This window comes from Lissotriton helveticus, chromosome 7, assembly GCF_964261635.1.
Source record: "Lissotriton helveticus chromosome 7, aLisHel1.1, whole genome shotgun sequence".
NCBI lineage: Eukaryota > Metazoa > Chordata > Amphibia > Caudata > Salamandridae > Lissotriton > Lissotriton helveticus.
Genome location: NC_136068.1, coordinates 1392179074 through 1392198164, shown reverse-complemented (window position 1 = coordinate 1392198164; position 19091 = coordinate 1392179074). Strand labels below are relative to the sequence as shown.

Below are 19091 nucleotides of genomic sequence, written 5' to 3'. Positions count from 1 at the left end.
CGAAAAAGTGAGTGACGTTTTTTTAAAAGCACATAATAGCCCCCAAAGCAGTAGCAATTTTTATATTTTAAAAATAATTCCCCAGAGTTCTCGACACGCTAGGCAATAACGTTCGTTCGCTCGTGCTGCAGAGTAATCAAAATCACTAGGCGAGACCTCAAAAGGGCAACCCTCAAGCACCAGGGTGTTACTTTCTGATATCCTGTGGGACTTGGCTGTTAAGTTGTTATGGGACGCCTTTTCGTCTGGGTCAGGGAGTTCAACATTCTGACGCAGTTGCAGTATCGGTTCCGTGAGGGGCTTGGTGTGTTGAAGCAAGGCTTGAAATTGCACATGCTAATCAGAAAAGATACTGTTGCTAAGCAGGGCTCCATCTTCTTGGCCTTCCTAGAGCTCTCCTGCGCCTTTGACAGCATGATGAGGTCCAAGTTATGGGAGATTCTGATTAATTTAAGAGTGGATGGAAATGTGGTCCAGTTCCTGAGAGCTTTGCACTACAACCTATCTGCATCAGTTAAGTTTGGTCCATCTGGTGGGTGGGCAGACTGCTTTAAGCTGGGGAGAGGGGTGCGCCAGAGATGTGTCCTAGCCCCACTGTTGTTTTTACTGTATTTAATGGCCTAGGTGCTGCCATGTCTAATAAAGTTTTTGACGCCCCCTCTTCAGATCCCAGTTTTAATGTATTCGAATGATGCAGTCCTATTCTCGAGAGCCCCCAAGGCCTTAACATCTTGGTTCAAGAATTTGTCATCTTTATGGTCTCTCCTGGACTTGTTACAAACCAGTCTAAAACCTTTATCATGGCCCGCAACCTCAAGCAAACTAAGATGTTGGGCTTTTCGATACAAGCTCACTCGAGTACTCTTACCCATGAGTTTCGATATCTGTCTTTAATGGGAGAGGTACTACTAAAGTGCTATAAAAAATTGTCAGCTCGGCAGGGTACGTTTTTAATCTTGCCAATCGCATTAGTCAACAAAAAAACAGTGGCCCCTTTGCTTGAGGTTCCTAGAAGAAAGTGCCGTCCCTTGTTGAAGTCTGGATCAGGCATCTGGGGATACAAAACACAAACCCCTTTCAGGCTGAACAAAAAAGGGTGTTGAGGAGATTACTGGGTGTCCCACCTGCATTCTGTATTTTGCAGCAGGAGCATGGGACTGTGGAAGACACCATCAAATTGGCCCCCTTGCTCCTGTGTTGCTCAATTTGGACAAATCCACTTGCCTCTTTTAATAGGGAGATTGTCAAAGATTGTTTCTCGTGTGAGAAAGGCTTGAATATCCCCTGGCTCAATTATATAAAGACTGAGCTGATGAGCTTGGCAGGCTGCTCTTTTTCTCTGAGCCTGACACTATGAATAAAAACTGACGAGATCTGGTTGAAAAACACTTTCATATCAAAAGTATTACCTTAGAGAGAGCAAGGAACTTATTAAACCCTCTGTATGAGAGTATATTGCGCTCGGCAGTACCTTAGTCCTGGACCCGTATCTGGAATGTATTGATAGCCTTGGGTTCCCTCCCTCCTTTTTTTTTTTTTTTTTTTTTTTTTTTTTTTTAAACATATGTTTATTGTAGCGAAGTCATAGAAAAGAAAGGCACAGAGCATAACGACATCAACACTATTGATATGCGATCAATAAGAATATGCAATTCCACCGGCACTACACAGCCATATATGGCCCACATCCCGGAGGCTGGGCGGCGTAGGATCAGAGCATGGTCATAAGCAGAGAATTTTGCGGTCGTACTCCCAAGATATGAAGCCTATTAGTATCTTCGCCATTATTGTCATTATACATTTTTATAATACTAAACAGTTCAACCACAACTATTAACCCCTCGAATGGCATCGCTAGTACTGATTCAATAGAGTAGGACATTTGTGTGCGGGCCAGGTATGGTCCAGTCAATTGACGGCGGTATATACCCATGGGAATCACATCAATATACATACATACATATCAAGGGATCGTAGCGTGGCAACGTGGGACACCTACACTGTCTCACGGCCCTCCTCTCCGGCACCCTCCCCTCCACAGTCAGACTCCGAGGCGTCAGAAGAAAACAACTCAGCACTGGTGGCATCAGAGTCATCCTCCGCCAGCCCCTCCATACACAACGTCCTCCAGGCAAGCAAATCATCCTGCAACTTGTCGTCCTTGCGGGTGTGCCGCATATGAGTCTCCTCCGCCAAGGCCCACTCTCTCGCATCCCTCAGCCACATGGGAATCTCAGGCGCCCTCTGACCCATCCAAGTGATGGCCACTCGTCTCCTCGCCAACACTAGCAGGAGTTGCAGGAATTTATACGATAGTCTCCTTTTTTTGGGTCTGGGCACCAACGCAAGAAGACATTGCTAGCATTAACACTGAAGCCGACAAAGTAATATCTGCCATTGAACAAATTAATTTGTCCAATCCAGGTTCAAGCAGTGTAACTGCAATCCATGATACTCTTTTGCGCCATTAAGAGCCATTTTGTAAAACCTGTGAGAAGCAAGGGAGAAGAACCCCGTAAGTGGGCAAAATGGTATAATACCCAATGCAGGAAGGCCCGTTTAGCTCTAGGATCCGCTATTAAAGGGAGGCAACCTGAGGCTATCCGATCTGCTAGAAAGGTATACAAGGATAGTGTAATAAAGGCAAAGAAAGCATGGGACGAGCTCCACTGGGTAGAACTAAAAGCAGCAAGCGATAGGAAAGATTCCAGGTATTTTTTGGAACATCGTAAAATGGGGCAGAGGGGGACTACCCGAACCTCCCAATAATAATGTGCCAGAAGAGGAGTGGGTCAAATATTTTAAGCCCCAATATGCTGAGTCCCACTATGCCACTGAGGTGGTCGACTTAAGTCCTGTTTACTTTAAAGATGACTCTTTTAGTACTAAAGAAATAAGGATGGCCCTCAACACAGTGTCCAGTGGCAGAGCCCCAGGATTAGATGGTGTTCCAGCTGACATCTCCATTAACGATAAAGAGCGATGGTGCAAGTATATTTATCTTCTTACCAACTCAATCGCTCGGGGCACAACCGTACCAACATCCTGGCAGGGTGCAGTAATAATACCTGTGTTTAAGAAAGGTGACCGATCCCAGCCGGGCAATTACAGGCCCATAAGCCTTATTAATACCATTCAAAAGGTAGTTGGTCGTCTAGTTGTAAACAGGCTCCTTGACTGGGCCGAGGAGAACAATGCCCTGTCCCCATTCCAAGCGGGATTTCGAAGGTCTACTAGTACGGTGGACCAGGTGTTCCGCTTTACCCTACTCCAGTGGAGGACTGTGTTGCTGGGCGGGGGCAGCCTGTACGCGGCCTTTGTCGATTTGCGGGCTGCCTTCGACCTAGTACCTAGGTCCAAGCTGTGGTGTTGAGGAATGGGGGAGTACCAGAAGAGCTGCTGACAATGATAATGAGGCTTCACGAAGCTAACTTCGCTAAGATCCAGTGGGGGGGCCAGGGAATGGTGACTGCAGATTTCCTAGTCGAGCGTGGTGTCCGGCAAGGGTTTTTGATGGCGCCCACACTATTTACACTATATATCAATGGGGTTGTTGCTCGTATGTTGTCCCCGAATGTTGATGCTCCCTCATTAGCTGGCACAAAAATTCCTATTTGAATGTTTGCAGATGACACGTTGATTTTATCTAAGACGCCTAGTGGTCTACAGCGTGCCCTGTCTATTTTCGACCAATTTTGTGGGGAGCATGGTTTAGAAGTTAACGTGACCAAAACAAAACTCATGATTTTTAACCCCCACCGTAGCTTCAAATCCAAGTTAACTATGAATGGTCGTCCTTTAGAGGTAGTGGATGCTTTTACATATCTGGGAATCCATGTATCTAACAATCTCAGATGGTCCCAGCATATAGATATTGCTTTATTAAGGCATAGGCAATTGGCTGGCGCTCTTGGTGTAGAACACAGAAAATCTCTGACTAGACCAATAAAGCCAGCATTGCAGGTATATGAAGCTAAGACTCTCGGCTCTGCACTTTATGGTGCTGAGCTCTGGGGATTTGAGAAGGTAGCTGCACTCCAAACCTCAGAAAACAAGTTTTTCCGGGCTGTCACTGGTGTCCCCAAGAGTACCCCACTGGTGCCTCTCAGGTACGATCTGGGTAGAAAAGCGGTTGCAGATTTGGTTAGACTTCGTCCGATCTTGTACTGGCGAAGGCTCTGGACTACGCCTGAGCTTTCTCATTATGCCGAGGGTTTCCTAGATATCATCAAAAGGGATGTGTTCCACAAAATTGGATGGCTAAAAACTCTTAGTCTAACCCTGAGCGAACTTGGTCTTCAGGCACTGTGGGAAGATCCAGCGAGTACCCCCTTCCCAGCAAAAAGAATCATAAGAGAAATCTATTGGGAGAAGGTAGCTGTTCGGACCTGGAGTAGTTCTAGTGCAACGTCCATGGCCGGAGGTTTTTTAGAAACCAAGCTATATCCCTGCCTTGAACCGTACTGGGACGCTATAACAAGACCAGGCGACAGAAAGCTCCTCTTTCAACTAAGAGCTGGAGCGCTCCCACTTAGATCATTGTCGGGAAGGTGGGGAGGTGGATTACACAATAGCTGTCCTGCTTGTGGTGCCACCAAAGAAACAGTCGGTCATTTTTTATTTTCCTGTACAGCTTACTCTGACCCTAGACGTATTTGGCTAGCACCAACATGTAAAAATCTGGGTACTACCAGTAGTACCGTTGCCTTACGTATCATTCGCACAAGCACTTTAACGCCTTTAGAGATAGCTACAGCCAAGTACCTTGGATGGGCGTGGTCTATTAGACAGAGACTGTTAGCGACTTGATTGTTTTTTTCCTAGTTAGTCGGTCTGCATTTTATCTGTCATTTTTATCTAAAACTGTTTATTCTGAAAAACTTTTATATTTGTATTGTTTTTAAACTTTTAAGCATACAACTCTACATTGTAAATGCATCTAAATTGTATTCTACTATCAAGTCTTAATTTTAAATGAAAGTCTTATTTTTTAATAGTGATTAACGATTTTTAATCTTTGTTTTATGTACTTGCTTTAATGAGTGAACCTCGAATAAAGCATTATTTGACTTGACTTGACTTGTATTGATAGCACGTGGAGAGAATGCTACTCACCCGCATTAGATGGTGTTGTGTGCAATGGCACTTGGGTTTCCCTAAGAGGCAGTTTGATCCATCCAAAATATTGCTATGCCCATGTGCTGAAACCTCACCTCAGAGTTCGTTGCATTTCACATTTTTTGCCAACGTTATCTTGATTTTATTAAAATAATTGTAATCCCAATAATTAGGGCCACGGGCATTAGAAGTCCCGGGGTAGCCTTGGCTTATCTGCTACAGCTTGACTCCCCATCTAATAATATACATATCTGTTCATTGTTTAAATGTGCTATTATTAAAAAGGACATTAATGCAGTTTTAATTTAAGTGGACATTTATCTGTGTATTCTGTGCAGTTTCTCAAAAAAACAGGACCATGTATTTTTTTTTACTTGTATTTTGTATATTTTTTGGTCATTGCTATGCTGAAGTCATGTAATTTTGTATTTAGTGTCTTGCAGTTGCACTTTATTTGACAATACTATACTGGATAGAAGATAACGTTATATGTGGTTTGACTTAGCAAACAACATTCAGACTCGATGTGCTTTTTTTTTTTAGGCCTCTTTTTTTCTACAGGTATGAATTAGTGGCTTGCACCTGTCAATGTTTTTATCTTTATAGTTTTACTGTTCTGAGTCTTATTTTAACTGTTTTTTATGTACTTTTACTGTTACTTTGCTAACCGAAGTAAAGCTTGACTTGTGTACAATTCAACAATTAGTCTTCACAAACTGATCCTGAACGGTTTTCATGTAACTGGGTATTCTCCTGGGGAGTGCAGTTGTCATCTTCTCTAGACTGATAATGAACAAGGCTCATTCTTGGAGAAACTGTATGTTTTAATAGAAAATTATTTATTATTTGAACAGGGGCAGTACAACAAGCAGGTAGTTAGTTCAACATTACTTGCTAACTATGCTTCCTCACGCAGACTTTATTCATTAGACTGCTACTAATGGATTTCTGATGCCGGACTGGTCACATGCATGATTTGTAACTTTTTATGTATTTGGATAGAATGTGTCTTGCGTTGGCGGATTCATCGCGGTCTTCCCCAGACAGTGGCACTGTGTAGGAATGTTAATCGAAAACGAGTCACTGTCCCTTTTTACAATGGACAAAACAGACCGAATGGGTTATCCTTAAACTTAGTGTGTGCTGGGCGTCAGGCGGTAGAAATTCTACACCCCTGTATTGATAATGCCATACTAGTAGAACATTGAGGAGCAAAAGAGTTTTCTGTAATGTGTTTTCTTCCCTTCCAAACAAACCAATGAAAATAGCAAGTCTGTTTCTTGCACATTGTTGCAATGTATAAGTGGTTGGTGCCTGATTCTAAAAGTTCAGTTTTTATATATTACATAATAAATCCTAAATTGTTAGCCGGTCGTTCTGTGCTCACACTGCATGGTGGGGACTTTATCTTTCAATGTAAAGCAAAGAATACATTGTCAGTTAGCCAACCTGGTGAAATATCCATTGCATCCAGTCAGCGTTTGCATTGGATACACATTTTTTATGATTGAATGATGAGGTGCTGCTGTGAAGGAATGTAATTATCCAGTATTGGGGTGTCTTTCGTAGATTCACTTGCTTGAATCATTCCCCGTCGCCGAAGTGGGAGTCCCACGGTACATAAAATAGCAATCTATATATACATAGTAAAACAGTAGCATAGCTAAAAGGATCTCTTAGAAAAGAGCTAGTGAGGCAGAGTTGACTTCTCCTAAGACCAAGGAAGTAATGCAACATAGCAATCAATAGGAAAAAAGTTGTCACTTTATTAGCTCATCCAAGTCATAAGATATAGTCCAAACTCCAGGCATTCAGGCTTCAGCACCACCTAGAACCTTCTCCCCAGAGGCTCAGAACCTCAGATTTTTCTACCGTACGTGTGAAGGGAGTCTCCCTGAGCTCTGCAAAGTACTTCAACTCTTCTTTTCAGGAATTCTACTTACAGCTTCACAGCAAGGTCTACTACCAAGAGATCACTATTCAGACACTGTGAGTCTTGTGGAAAAACGCATCTTCACTCCGCGTATCCTCACAAAAAATGTATTTACTGCCTACATCCTGACCGTCAGGTGAGAGACTGTAAAATATGCAGGACTTTTCTTCAAAAGCCCTTAATGGACAGAGAAGGTAGACTACTTCTGTGGCTACAGAAGCTTAAAATGAAGGATGACCCAGTTTCTGATTTGGAGAGTGATTCCTCTCTTAAGACTGTTGCCTCTAAGAAAAGAGCTAGTGACGCAGAGTTGACTTCTCCCAAGGCCAAGGTACTGAAAAAAAATCACTCTTCTAAACGTGATGACCAGCCTTCGTCGTCAAAAGGGACTTCAGCTCCCCTAAGGGTCACTCTACTTTGTCTATGCCACCGAGATATACGATTCAGGCGTCAAAATCTGTGTCGGAATCCTCTTTACCTCAAAAAACTTGTCTATCATCGACAGGCTCGTCGGCCATTCTGCCGTTTGAGGAAGCCCTCCGTCGTCACGACAATGACTACTTTCGCCTAAGCCTGCTATGTTGATGTCATCGACGTCTTCTCCGTCGACGCTGGTTTCAGTTACGGTGAAGCCTAAGTTCTCTTAGTCGGCGACGATAAAGAGGACACCTTTGTCAACGGACGCTTCGTCGATGGGAACTTCCAATGATCTATTGGTTCCGTCGACGTTTACCTAGTTGACACCTGTCCCATCGACGGTTGTCTTGTCGACGCATGCTTTGTCAACGGTTCCTCCGTCGACGACTGCTTTGTCAATGGTCGCTTCGTCGACGGTTGCTCTCGACGAAAGTGGACACTTCACAGATGTAGAGTCAAGTATGTTTTTTGTCAACGGCGGCATCTTCGTCAACGGAATCCCTGATTTCACCACCAGGTTTGATGCCTCTAATGCCTTTAATGCCTTCAGCAGCTCTTTTGCCGTCATCTGAATTATGGAAAGGCTCGTTGCTGCAACGTAGACAATCTTCAATGGACCTTTTATTGCCTGTACAAGCTTCTCCAAATCTTCCAGTGCAGCTGTTGGATTATGGGGCGGACAAGGAGGATTCAGAGGAGGATGATAGGTTTCGAGCAGCTCGTAGTCCACCAGTGCTCCTCATTAAGTGCCAGGACATAGATGAAGAACAAGACTATGACTATTATTCGGAGCCGAATTTCCAATCGCAGCCTGAAAATCCGACTGTTCAGATGCCTTTATCACTCATTTAAAATTTGCAGCACATGCTGGATGACTATTACCGCTGTTTTCCCTCCTTCAGAGCCACCATCTTCAGTTCCTCAAACGCCTGTCTCTCCGCCTTCTTCAATCATTGCGCCTCCCCCTCCTGCTTCGTCAATGGCATCTACTGCTCATATTATCGAGGACACTCATTCAACTGATGAGGACAGAGAAGAAGGGGAGTTAGACAATAGGTCCCTACTTACTGAGTGGGACAATTACCAGACACCGCCGCGTGCTTCTGTTATGTTATGTTATGTTATGTTATTATGGATTTCTTAAGCGCACTGTCACCGGAGGTTTCCTGGCGCTGATTGGATTGGAAAAGAAGGGAAGAAGGAGGGGAGCGGAGATTTTAATGAGGGAAGAGTATTGTTTTTAAGGATTTCCTGAAAGAAAGGAGGGAACAAGATGACTTGAGTGCGAGAGGGAGGGAGTTCCACAGCTTAGGGGCTAAGCAGGAAAAGCTGCGGCCACCAGATCTTGCGAGTTTGAAACGGGGAACAACAAGAAGCGAGAGATGGGTAGACCTCAGGGTGCGGGGAGGGCAATTGGGAGTGATAAGAGATTTTAGGAAAGCAGGGGCAGGGCCAGTGAGAGCTTTAAAGATCAGACAGTGGACCTTGAACGTAATTCTTTCGTTCACTGGTAACCAATGAAGATGGCGTAATAAAGGTTGGGCCGACTGCCATTTGGGGATTTTGAAGACCAACCGGGCGGCCTGGTTTTGGACGATCTGCAACCTCGATAGCAGAGATTGAGGGAGACCGTGGTAGATTGAGTTCGAAAAGTCCAGCCGGGACATCACCAGGGCTATTAGGACTTGCAGCAAGGCTTCAGGTTAAAGGAGGTGAGCGACTTTCCGGATCCTGTAAAGTTGAAACATACAGGAAGATGTTACTGCGCTCACCTGTGCCTTGAGGGTGAGTCCAGAGTCGATCAGAATTCCGAGACTCTTAACACATCCAGCAGGAGAAGGTGGTGTTCCAAGCTCAATCGGCCAGTACTGAGGGCCCCAAAACTGTGCACTTCTCCCCGGGAGGAGGAGCTCAGTCTTGCCTGGATTGAGCTTGAGCTGATTTTGGTTCATCCAAAGCTGGATGTGTGTCATGGCAGTCTGAAAATTGGTGACAGCGTCAGGGGAAGTGAGGGGAAAAATAAGTTGTAAATCATCCGCGTAATTAAACACGGTGATATCCCATTTACCCAGGGAGTGAAGGAGGGGTTGAAGGTACAAATTAAAAAGGAGGGGAGACAAAGATGATCCTTGAGGGACTCCGCAGGACGAGGGGACACTAGAGGCACAGAAGGGACCCATGCTTACTGCCTGGGACCTCTCCTCGAGGAAGGATTTGATCCAAGACAGAGCCGCCCCACAGATTCCGGCGGATTCGACACGGTGGATTAAGATGTTATGGTCCACCGTGTCGAAAGCCGCCGATAGATCGAGTAAGACCAGAGCCTGGGGATGTCCTTTGTCCTCGCTTCTCCTACTCCTGTGGAATCTCCGCCTGTGGATATCTGTATTTTTCATGTCCTCATGGACAGAGCCGCCAAGAGATTTCAACTCCCTATGGTTTCCACAGAGGAGGATTGTTTTTATATGATTTCAAGAGCCAACCACAAAAACAAGTGTGGGCGGTTCCTACAATAGATTTCATCTGGCTGGTGGGTCTGAAGGTCATGAAAACCCATGCCTCCATTCCTGCAGTCCTGCCACGCTTGAATAAAAAGTACAAGGCACCAGACAATTCGCCAGCCTGTTTAATTGGTCAACCGAAGCCGGATTTGGTTATTTCGCAGGCGGCTCATCGTTGTGCCAGGAATCCCTCTTCTCCATTGTCGGCTCCTACTGACCGAGAAGGCAGACGCCTTGATGCCATTGGCAAAAAATTCTCAACTATGGCAGCAACTACGGTCCATGAGGCGAATTGCCTTTGCCATTCTAGGCTGTTATGGTAGGCAAATGTGGTCGGACATTTCTCCTTTTATCGATCTGTTGCCTGAAGACTCAAAATCCGAAGCTTTACAGATTCTCCAGGAGGGGAGAAGATCTCTGACGAGATCATTGACCGCACAGTGGATGTCTCTTCCACAGGTTTTCGTCAATTGGCAGGTGCAGCAGTTCTCCAAAGGCAGGGTTGGTTAAGAGCTACCTCTTTTCGCCAAGAAGTGCAAACAAAAATTATTGATATACCTTTTACGGAGAATCACTTTTTGGGCACCACATAGATGATGTGCTCCAAACAATTAAAAAGGATACTGACACTGCACGTGCTCTGGGCACTTTACAATTTAAAAAACAGCCTTTTTGTGGAGCGAGGGGTCGTGGTTCCTCCTATTCCTTTCGAGGAGGTTACAGTCAGAACAGACAGTATCAGGGACAACAAAGTTACTCTTCGTCACAGCAACAGCAAGCATATTGTCAACCTCCAGCTGCCTCCTATAAGCAGTACAGAGGAAAATCTTCCTACAGAAGCCGAGATTCTTCAAAAAAGCAGTGACAGCTGCCACTTGCCTACCACTCTGCTCAACAACCCAGCCAGGGTTGGAGGACAAATCTCCCATTTCTTCTCAAACTGGTCTGCCATCACTACAGAGCAATGGGTTATTAACAGTGTCCAGAGGACACACCATGGAATTTGTAAACATTTCCCCCAAATTCTTCTCCCAGAGGTGGTCCTCCTGCACATCTGAAGGAACTCTTATACCAAATCAGTCATGTTACAAAAAGGAGCGATTGTCAGTCTTTATTACTGGGCAGCGGCCTTGCAGTATTTTCATGGGCTGATAGGGGGTCGGAGGAATTGAGCAAGTGGATGGCAGACCTGGTTTCACTAATGTATATACTTCACTGAAGGGTGGCGAGGCTGAGAACGGGTTTTTGAACACAATTGATTTTAGTTATTTTAAACATACAAGGTTCAAGACATTAAGAGCTGCATATAACATCTGGAATGCGTCTCAAAAAATTTGGGCTTAAGCAGGTATAATAGCTATACACGGCTGTACACGAACCACTCACTACCAGGGGATATTTTTAGGGACACGGTTATGAGGGACTGGGATAACAAGGGGATCAGGAAGGTTGGGAATCTTATGGATTATCAGGGGGGTATCCTACAGTTTCATGAACTACAAACAAAATTTAAGTTAACAGGCAGTAGCTTCTTTAAGTACCTGCAGGTAAGAAGTTACTTTGCAAATAAACAGGGGGGCCCACTAGGATTTGGCCAATGTCGAATAATGGATTATATAGAGCGCTGTACTCATTGCACAATTCGGCTTTACTCAGAACTCTATGCATTTAAATGCGATGTCAGGGTAAAATATGCCACAAAGTGGGCAGAGAAAGTGGGTTCACAGCCGGAGGGGCTACAGTTGTCTCTAGAACTGGGACATACTGTTTTATGTTCAGCAACATTACAATCGCAGCATTACAAGACTCTGTATTCGCTTTACCACACTCCTGCCAGAATTGCACAATGGGGTGGCGTTTCGGGAACAACCTGTCTGCGATGTGACTCAAGCAATGCAGACACAGTCCATGTGTTTGCACAATGCCCACAACTATATTCTTTAAAGGTTGCCATTGAGAACTTTATGGAGGATTCATTGGGAATTGAGGTCAAACTCTCAGATGAATTAATAATGTTGGGAGTGTTGGAAGGGGTAGAGGGCCTCCCCACGGAGTTTCTGTTTATGGCAGCCACAGTTTACCGAATTTGTATAGCAAGGGCGTGGCTTGATAGGGCTCTGCCAACTTTTCAAATCTGGATTGCAAGGTTACTCTCTACTTTTAATTTGGGGAAAGCAATATACGATAGAAAGGGACGAAGAGCTAGAACACTGGGGGGGAGATATGGTGGCCTATAGTTAATTGGAAAAATGCGATGGACACTGGAGGTATGCCGGGTGTTGCATCTGGGGACGCATCTTTAGCAACTGCTTAAAAATGCAAATGTATATGTTTTAATATTTCTCCCCTTTGTGTACTGTATTGCTTGGAAATATTTGTGTCATGGTATAATTTGATTGAGTGTGCTGTAACACTTACTGGAATTTTGGGAAAAATACAAACTTTTTAATAAAAAAAAAAAGGAGCGATTGAAGTGGTTCCAAAATAACAAAGGGGTGTAGGTTTCTATTTGAGATTGTTCCTCATCAAGGAAAATTCAGGGGATTGGCACCCCCATCCTGGACCATCGTTCTCAACAAATTTCTAAAAAAGCAATCATTTTGAATGTTCTCTCCAAGAAGTACTTCAGTTTCTGTCTCAAGGAGATTGCATGACAACAATAGATCTGCAAGATGCCTATTTTCATGTCCCCATCCTACCCCGACACAGAATATTAGTACGCTTTAGAGTGACTGGCAGAGAATGCCAATTCAAAGTGCTCCCAGTCTGCCTCCGCTCTGCGCTCGGAGTGTTCACCAAGGTTTTGGCACCAGTGGCAGCACATCTTCGTCAAGCAGGCGTTCACATTTTTCCCTACCTAGACGACTGCTTTATCGAGGCGCAGTCATTTATAATGGCAACGAGACACACTCAAATATGGCGGTCTCTATTTCAGTCACTAGGCCTGTCCATAAACCTGGAGAAGTCACACTTCACCCCCTCTCAGGTTCGGACTTTCTTGGGAGCCATGATAAACACTCAGACAGCAAAGGTGTATGTTTTAAATAAAAGACAACAAAGAATTTCCAATCTGGATTCTTTTCTACGGGCAAGAAAGTCCGTTTCTGTTCGACAGTTCAAGTCGCTTCCGGGAATGCTATCTTCCTACATTCCCTTAATTCCCAACTGCCGTCTCAAAATGAGACCATTACAAGAGGAAATTGACAAACAATGGCATCAGGTCTCAGGGTTTTTCGACGATATGATCTTCATCACTTCTCGGATGTACAAAGCGTTACTATGGTGGACTCACAAAACATACGTGTCAGTAGCCTTTCTTTTGTGGCAGACGATCCAAGTCTCATCCTTACAACAGATGCTTCCCTCAAGGGATGGGGGCACATCTTCAAGGTCTCACAGTCGAGGGCAAATGGAATGCTATGCAACGAACTTGGCACATACACCTTCTGGAATTACTGCCGATATTCCTGGTGTTACGATCTTTTCGCACCCTTCTTCAAGGTGCTTCAGTGTTGATCCTGACGGACAACTCTACAAGCATGCATTATGTGAACAAACAAGGGGGCACAAGGTCAACTTTGCTGTCCCTTCAAGCACAGCAGATCTGGAACTGGGCTATTAGACATCAAATAACTTTATCAGCGGTTCATGTTCCGGGAGTGTCGATCGCTCTGGCGGACTCCCTGAGCAGGTCAATCTCATCCACCCACGAGTGGGAACTTCATCAGCCAACGCTGGAAAGCGTCTTTCAGTGGTGTGGATGACCCAATCTAGGCCTATTTGCGACCAGTCAGAACCGCAAATGCCATTTTACGCAAGCTGGCTTCCCCAACCAGGGGCATGCGGGAATGCTTATTTGATGAATTGGTCAACTATTTATGCTTGCGGTTTTCCGCCAAATCCTCTAGTCCCAAAGGTGCTCCAGAAGGTGCGGAGGGAGCCATGTCACATTCTTCTCATAACACCAAGGTGGCCTCGCCAGATTTGGTTCTCAGAGCTACTCTTTCTGTTGGAGGACGATCCAATAGTACTTCGTCCAATTCTGGATCTTCTCACAACGGTCCATGGGCAAGTCTTCCATCCGGATCCGGCATCTCTGAAATTGGCGGCATGGCACCTGAGCACTATGAGTTTGTCAACTTAGTGATTCCCTCGGACTGCAGGGTGGTCCTTGCTAATGCCAGGGCACCTTCCACTATCAAGACCTACAAACTTAAGTGGAAACGATGTTGCCTTTGGGGTGATGCTTCAAATGTTCACCCGGTTCATTCTCCGCCAGAGCAACTTTTGCCTTTTTTCTTGCAATAAGCTAAATCTGGGTTTTCTCATGCTAGCCTTACAGTTTTTCTGGCTGCAATTTCCAGGTTTCGCCAAGAAGCTTCCAATTCTCTTTATTCTTCTAGAATAATACAACAATTCTTCAAGGGTTTGTTCCAGATGTTCCCGCCAATAAGTCGGCCTCCTCCATCTAGACATTTAAACATTGTGTTGGCTCAACTCATGAAGTGCCCCCATTTGAACCCATTATTAGGGCTAAGCTTAAATTTTTCTCTTGGAAGACTTCATCGCTTTTGTCTCTTACATCAGCTCGACGAGTCAGCGACATACAGGCTTTTACTATAAAACCACCTTTTCTGCAATTCACCAAATACTCTGATGCTCCGCACTAACCCGGCATTTATCCCAAAGGTGCCTTCTGATTTCCACTTAAATGAGCCTGTCATCTTAAAGACTTTTTCCCAAATATTCATTCTCAAGCTGAAAAGGCTTTACACTCTTGGAAGGTGTTTAAAATGTTATCTGCAAAAGACAGCACCTGTTCTGAAAACTGATCATCTATTTGTTGCTTTCGGCATGATGTTTAAAGGACATTCAGTAACCAGACTATCGCTAGATGGTTATCTAGTACAATTTCTTTCTGTCATCAACAAGCGGAGAAGACACTTCAAACAACGGTCAAGGCACATTCTACCAGAGTAGTCTCCTCTTAGACTGCGCTTTTTGCCGGTGTGCCTCTTCATCAACTTTGTAGAGCTGCGACATGGTCTAGCAGACACACCTTTACCAAGCATTACTGTCTGGAGGCTGCAGACAATGCTGACACAGCCGTGGGACAAGCAGTGCTACGTAATCTTTTTAAATAAGGAGAGCCTCCGTTTCTTCCCTCCTCCTGCACAGAATGTACATTATCATGTGTGTGTATGTGTGTATATATATATATATATATATATATATATATATATATATATATATATATATATATATACATATACATATATATATATATATATATATATACATATACATATATTTTACTACCTACTCTGATTCAAGCATGTGAATCTATGAAAGACACCCCAATACTGGAGAAGAACATAAGTTACTTACCTGTAAACTGTGGTCCTCCAGTATTGGCGTCGTTCATAGATACACATGCGGCCCGCCCAGCTCCCCTCAGAGGCTCTCCTTGTTAATTGATTTTGTCACTCTCCTGCTAGAAAATCTGAGGTTCTGAGCCTCTGGGGAGAAGGCTCTAGGTGGTGCTGACGCCTGATTGGCTGTTGTTTGGACTATATCTAATGACTAGGACGAGCTAATAAAGTGACTTTTTTTCTATTGATTGCTGTGTTGCATTACTTCCTATAGTATTTGTTAGATATGCTATGTATAAATGTATATATATATATATTGCTACTTTATGTACCGTGGGACTCCCACTTCGGCGACGGGGAATGATTCAAGCATATGAATCTATGAAAGACACCAATACTGGAGAACCACAGTTTACAGGTAAGTAACTTATGTTCTTATTCTAAGCCTGAATTATTAGAATATTTTAAGGCATTTCATAAAAACTATCACCTTCTAGCTAATGTTTTTGGCTAACATTTTCTTGGAGTGGGAGTCTGGTGACCTGCCAAAGGACTGATGCTTCTCCTTGCACTTCCACCTTGTTCTACTGCTAGTCCCCTCTCTCTGAAGCCCAGCCACTGCCTTTGAGCAACATCAGCTAGGTCGACAAATTCTGGTTGTCTTGCAGCTCATGCAAGCACTATTAACTGCCCATAGAGCCACAGCTCTTAAGCTACATATGTTGAGGCAGACTATCTGCACCCGCTGCACACAATTCAGGGTTACATAGCGGACATGTTGGCTCGTATCTTCTATCAAAATGGAGAACCCAACTCTGGTATCACCAGCAGAGGGTGCTTGGGTCAGCATGCACAGCTGTAGGGTCGAAGTATCCCGCCCCACTCACACCATGTAAATTCACCTACATATGAAAAATGAATTGGTACTTGTATAGCGCACTTATACCCTGAGGCGTCTTGGCGCTGTACGCATACCGCTGTGGAACCCTTCCTGGCTTTTCCCTGTGAAATGCCCACTCCTGGGCACCCCCAAGGTGAAGCCAGGCAACCCAGCGCTGTTGGGGCCATTGTGGAGATTAAGCAAGCTATTGCCCAGATTGCAGAGTGGGACCCACGATTAGAATAGGCACCCAGGCGAGAATTATCAGGTCCGAGGAAATTGAGCCCAAGACCCGCCGAGGCGGGAATTGAACCCTGGTCCCGGGTCCGACCTCTGCATCAGAGTCTGCCACTCTAACCGTTGAGCCACACTTCTCCATAGAGTGGATCTTCTGCTGAAGGGTAGACAGTCCTCACCACCCAGATCACAAGTTCGATAAGTGTGCATTCAGCTTGTCATTTCTAATCCCCTTTTACAATTTTTGTATCTGAAGAAAAGATAGTTGCAAAGTTAATCTCTACCTAGCCTCTAGTTTGCTGCTCAGGTGCCATAGCTCCTATGTCACATTAGTGACTACCTGTAAGCTTTTCATCTATCTGTCTCACAATGAAACACTTTGCTAAATTGCGACAGCCAGGCCATAAAACGTTCATGAACCATTGGAGGGGTAAAAACATGTGTTACAAGGCTGCAAAAAGGATTAATTGAATTAGCCAATAGCCAAATATCTGCTCGTAACTTGAAGCTTGAAAAAACATTTTTTAGAATCTGATGAAGTATGGCTGGTTATTCGTGAAAAACTGAATGCTGTATTACCATGTTTTTGAGTTGTTTTGAGATTGTCTTGACTGGATATTTCATTTAGAGGTAATTCTTTATTTATTCTCAGCTGCAGCAAGTCCACTTCACATGTTGGCGACTCATGCGTCTGCATCAGCATCTCTTCCAACAAAGCGACAAAACGGTGACAAATTTGAACATCCTGAACTGAAACGAATAAAAACAGATGAGCGAGAGAGCATAGTCTTACCAGTTAATGCAGATGCGCCACCAGTGGCCGTAAGTGAACAGGACAACCTGAAATAAAAACTTTGGACTGAGATTTCTTTTCTTTATTATATATTATTTTTTAACAAAAGAAAAAAAAAACACAAATATAAACTTCAAGGTGCCAAAAGGAGACACTTAACACAAGAACACTGTTACGTGTTCTAACCCGTTGGGTAATGGGGCCCTGTGAAAAATAAAACTTTCAGCACTGAAAAACAAAACAAAAACACAGGTGGCCTTAGAACTTAGCTATTTAAATCTATATAAAATATATAAAACAGAAGACAAACTGAAAGACAATTGTTCTAAAGGCTGTTATCTCCTACTGAACTACCTCAGTGAATACTGGGAACTGGAGAGGTGGGCACGGTTGCAGCTTTTCAAATCTTCGTTTAAAGAAGCCTGTCTACATCTGGCCAACGGCAGCATGATAAGCGCTTAGTGTGAACTGGTTTCAATGCGATTGTATATTCCTCAAAGGGAACTGAGGCAAGGAGCCATTTCCTACATCTTGGCAGCTAGCCTTTTCACAAATTACCTACCTAAAGCAGATGTTGGTAGATATGCAGTATTTTGTTGTTCACATGTGGAAACATTTTGAGGTGTACTTTGTCATTTCGCAACAACGTAAGAGGTCAAACAAACACGAAAACAGAAAAATTTAGAAAAAATCTCAGTGGCAGTCATTGACATTTCATATTGCTCCATTTCTGCTCTGGAAACTTTGGAATCACACTTCACTTTTCATGTGAAATTTTATGTTTCGGAAATCTGAATGTATTGGGGGAGGGGAGGAGTTTGATTTGTTTTGTTGCTTTCTGAACCAACGGGAGTGATTAAACTTCTTGTCTGTCCAGTTCAACTCCAGATTAAGCTACTTTATTACACCTGCAATTTGTTTACTATTTTAGCAGATGCCTGATAAAATGTAATCAAATTTTTGATAACATGTGTAGTGATCAAATTGCTTCTTCAAGCTTGCATGCAACCCAAATTAGTGTAAATGCGCCGTTACCCGACTTAAAGAACTGCTATGGAATTTGACCACAGCTGCACTTAACTGTTTCTCTTTCTTGCTACTTTTTGCTGTGTTCGTTACTTTGTGTTGACTTTGTCCCTGGCATACCTCTTTTGGTATTAAGTAAAAAAAAAAGTCTTGCTTAATGTGTATGTTTAAAATGGCAGAAACTGTTCGACTCCTTTTACGCGAAAGTCAATTTCTGAACTAGTCGCCTGTCCAAAAAAAGCAATGACAAGTTCTTCTTGGAGTTCCTTCAGAAGTCCTAGGCATTATGACCTGGTAAGCGGTGTTGCTGATAAGCAATTTGCAATACAGCGTCCATCAAACAATTCTGCGGTCTCCATTCAGTGTAGCTGTTGTGTTTTCGAACAGTGGCTACACATCTATAATAAAACACTTTTTTTTGTAATTTGGTGTCAGTTTTTTTTGTACATATGGAGTGAAGTATTATTTAAATTACACATCATGCATTTTTATAGTACCGCATTTGATTCATTTAATTCATGTATATCTGTTTACACTTCCTTCTACATTGTTGCAGGTTCTCAAATTTCCATGCATGAACTAAAATTATATTTTTTGTAATGTAGAATATATTTTGAATGGTTTGTAGTGCATAGGGTTGAGATTCTTTTGTATTCAGATAAATTACCTTTCCTCCTTTCGTATATTTTCCCTTTACCTAATATGGGATTTAAAGCTAAATTAGCTCGCAAACTGTATTGTTTATCTAGTAGATATCCTATAGTGCTCAAATCTAGAGGTTGATGGTATCACTCATATGGTTTTTGTATAGCAT

At 43.6% G+C, this 19091-nt stretch overlaps 1 protein-coding gene across 2 annotated transcripts in view; it reads left to right on the top strand.

The window, feature by feature from the left end:
• Positions 1–18701, top strand: part of FOXK2 (forkhead box K2) — a 389544-nt gene extending 370843 nt beyond the window's left edge. Inside the window, exon 9 of one of the 2 annotated variants that reach the window (XM_078654718.1) lies at positions 17111–18701. In XM_078654718.1, the coding sequence (XP_078510844.1) occupies positions 17111–17307 (197 nt within the window). In that variant the 3' untranslated portion in view covers positions 17308–18701. The remainder of the gene's footprint in view (positions 1–17110) is intronic. The other variant, XM_078654719.1, reaches the window with a different exon arrangement.
• The last annotated feature ends 390 nt before the right edge of the window (positions 18702–19091 follow it).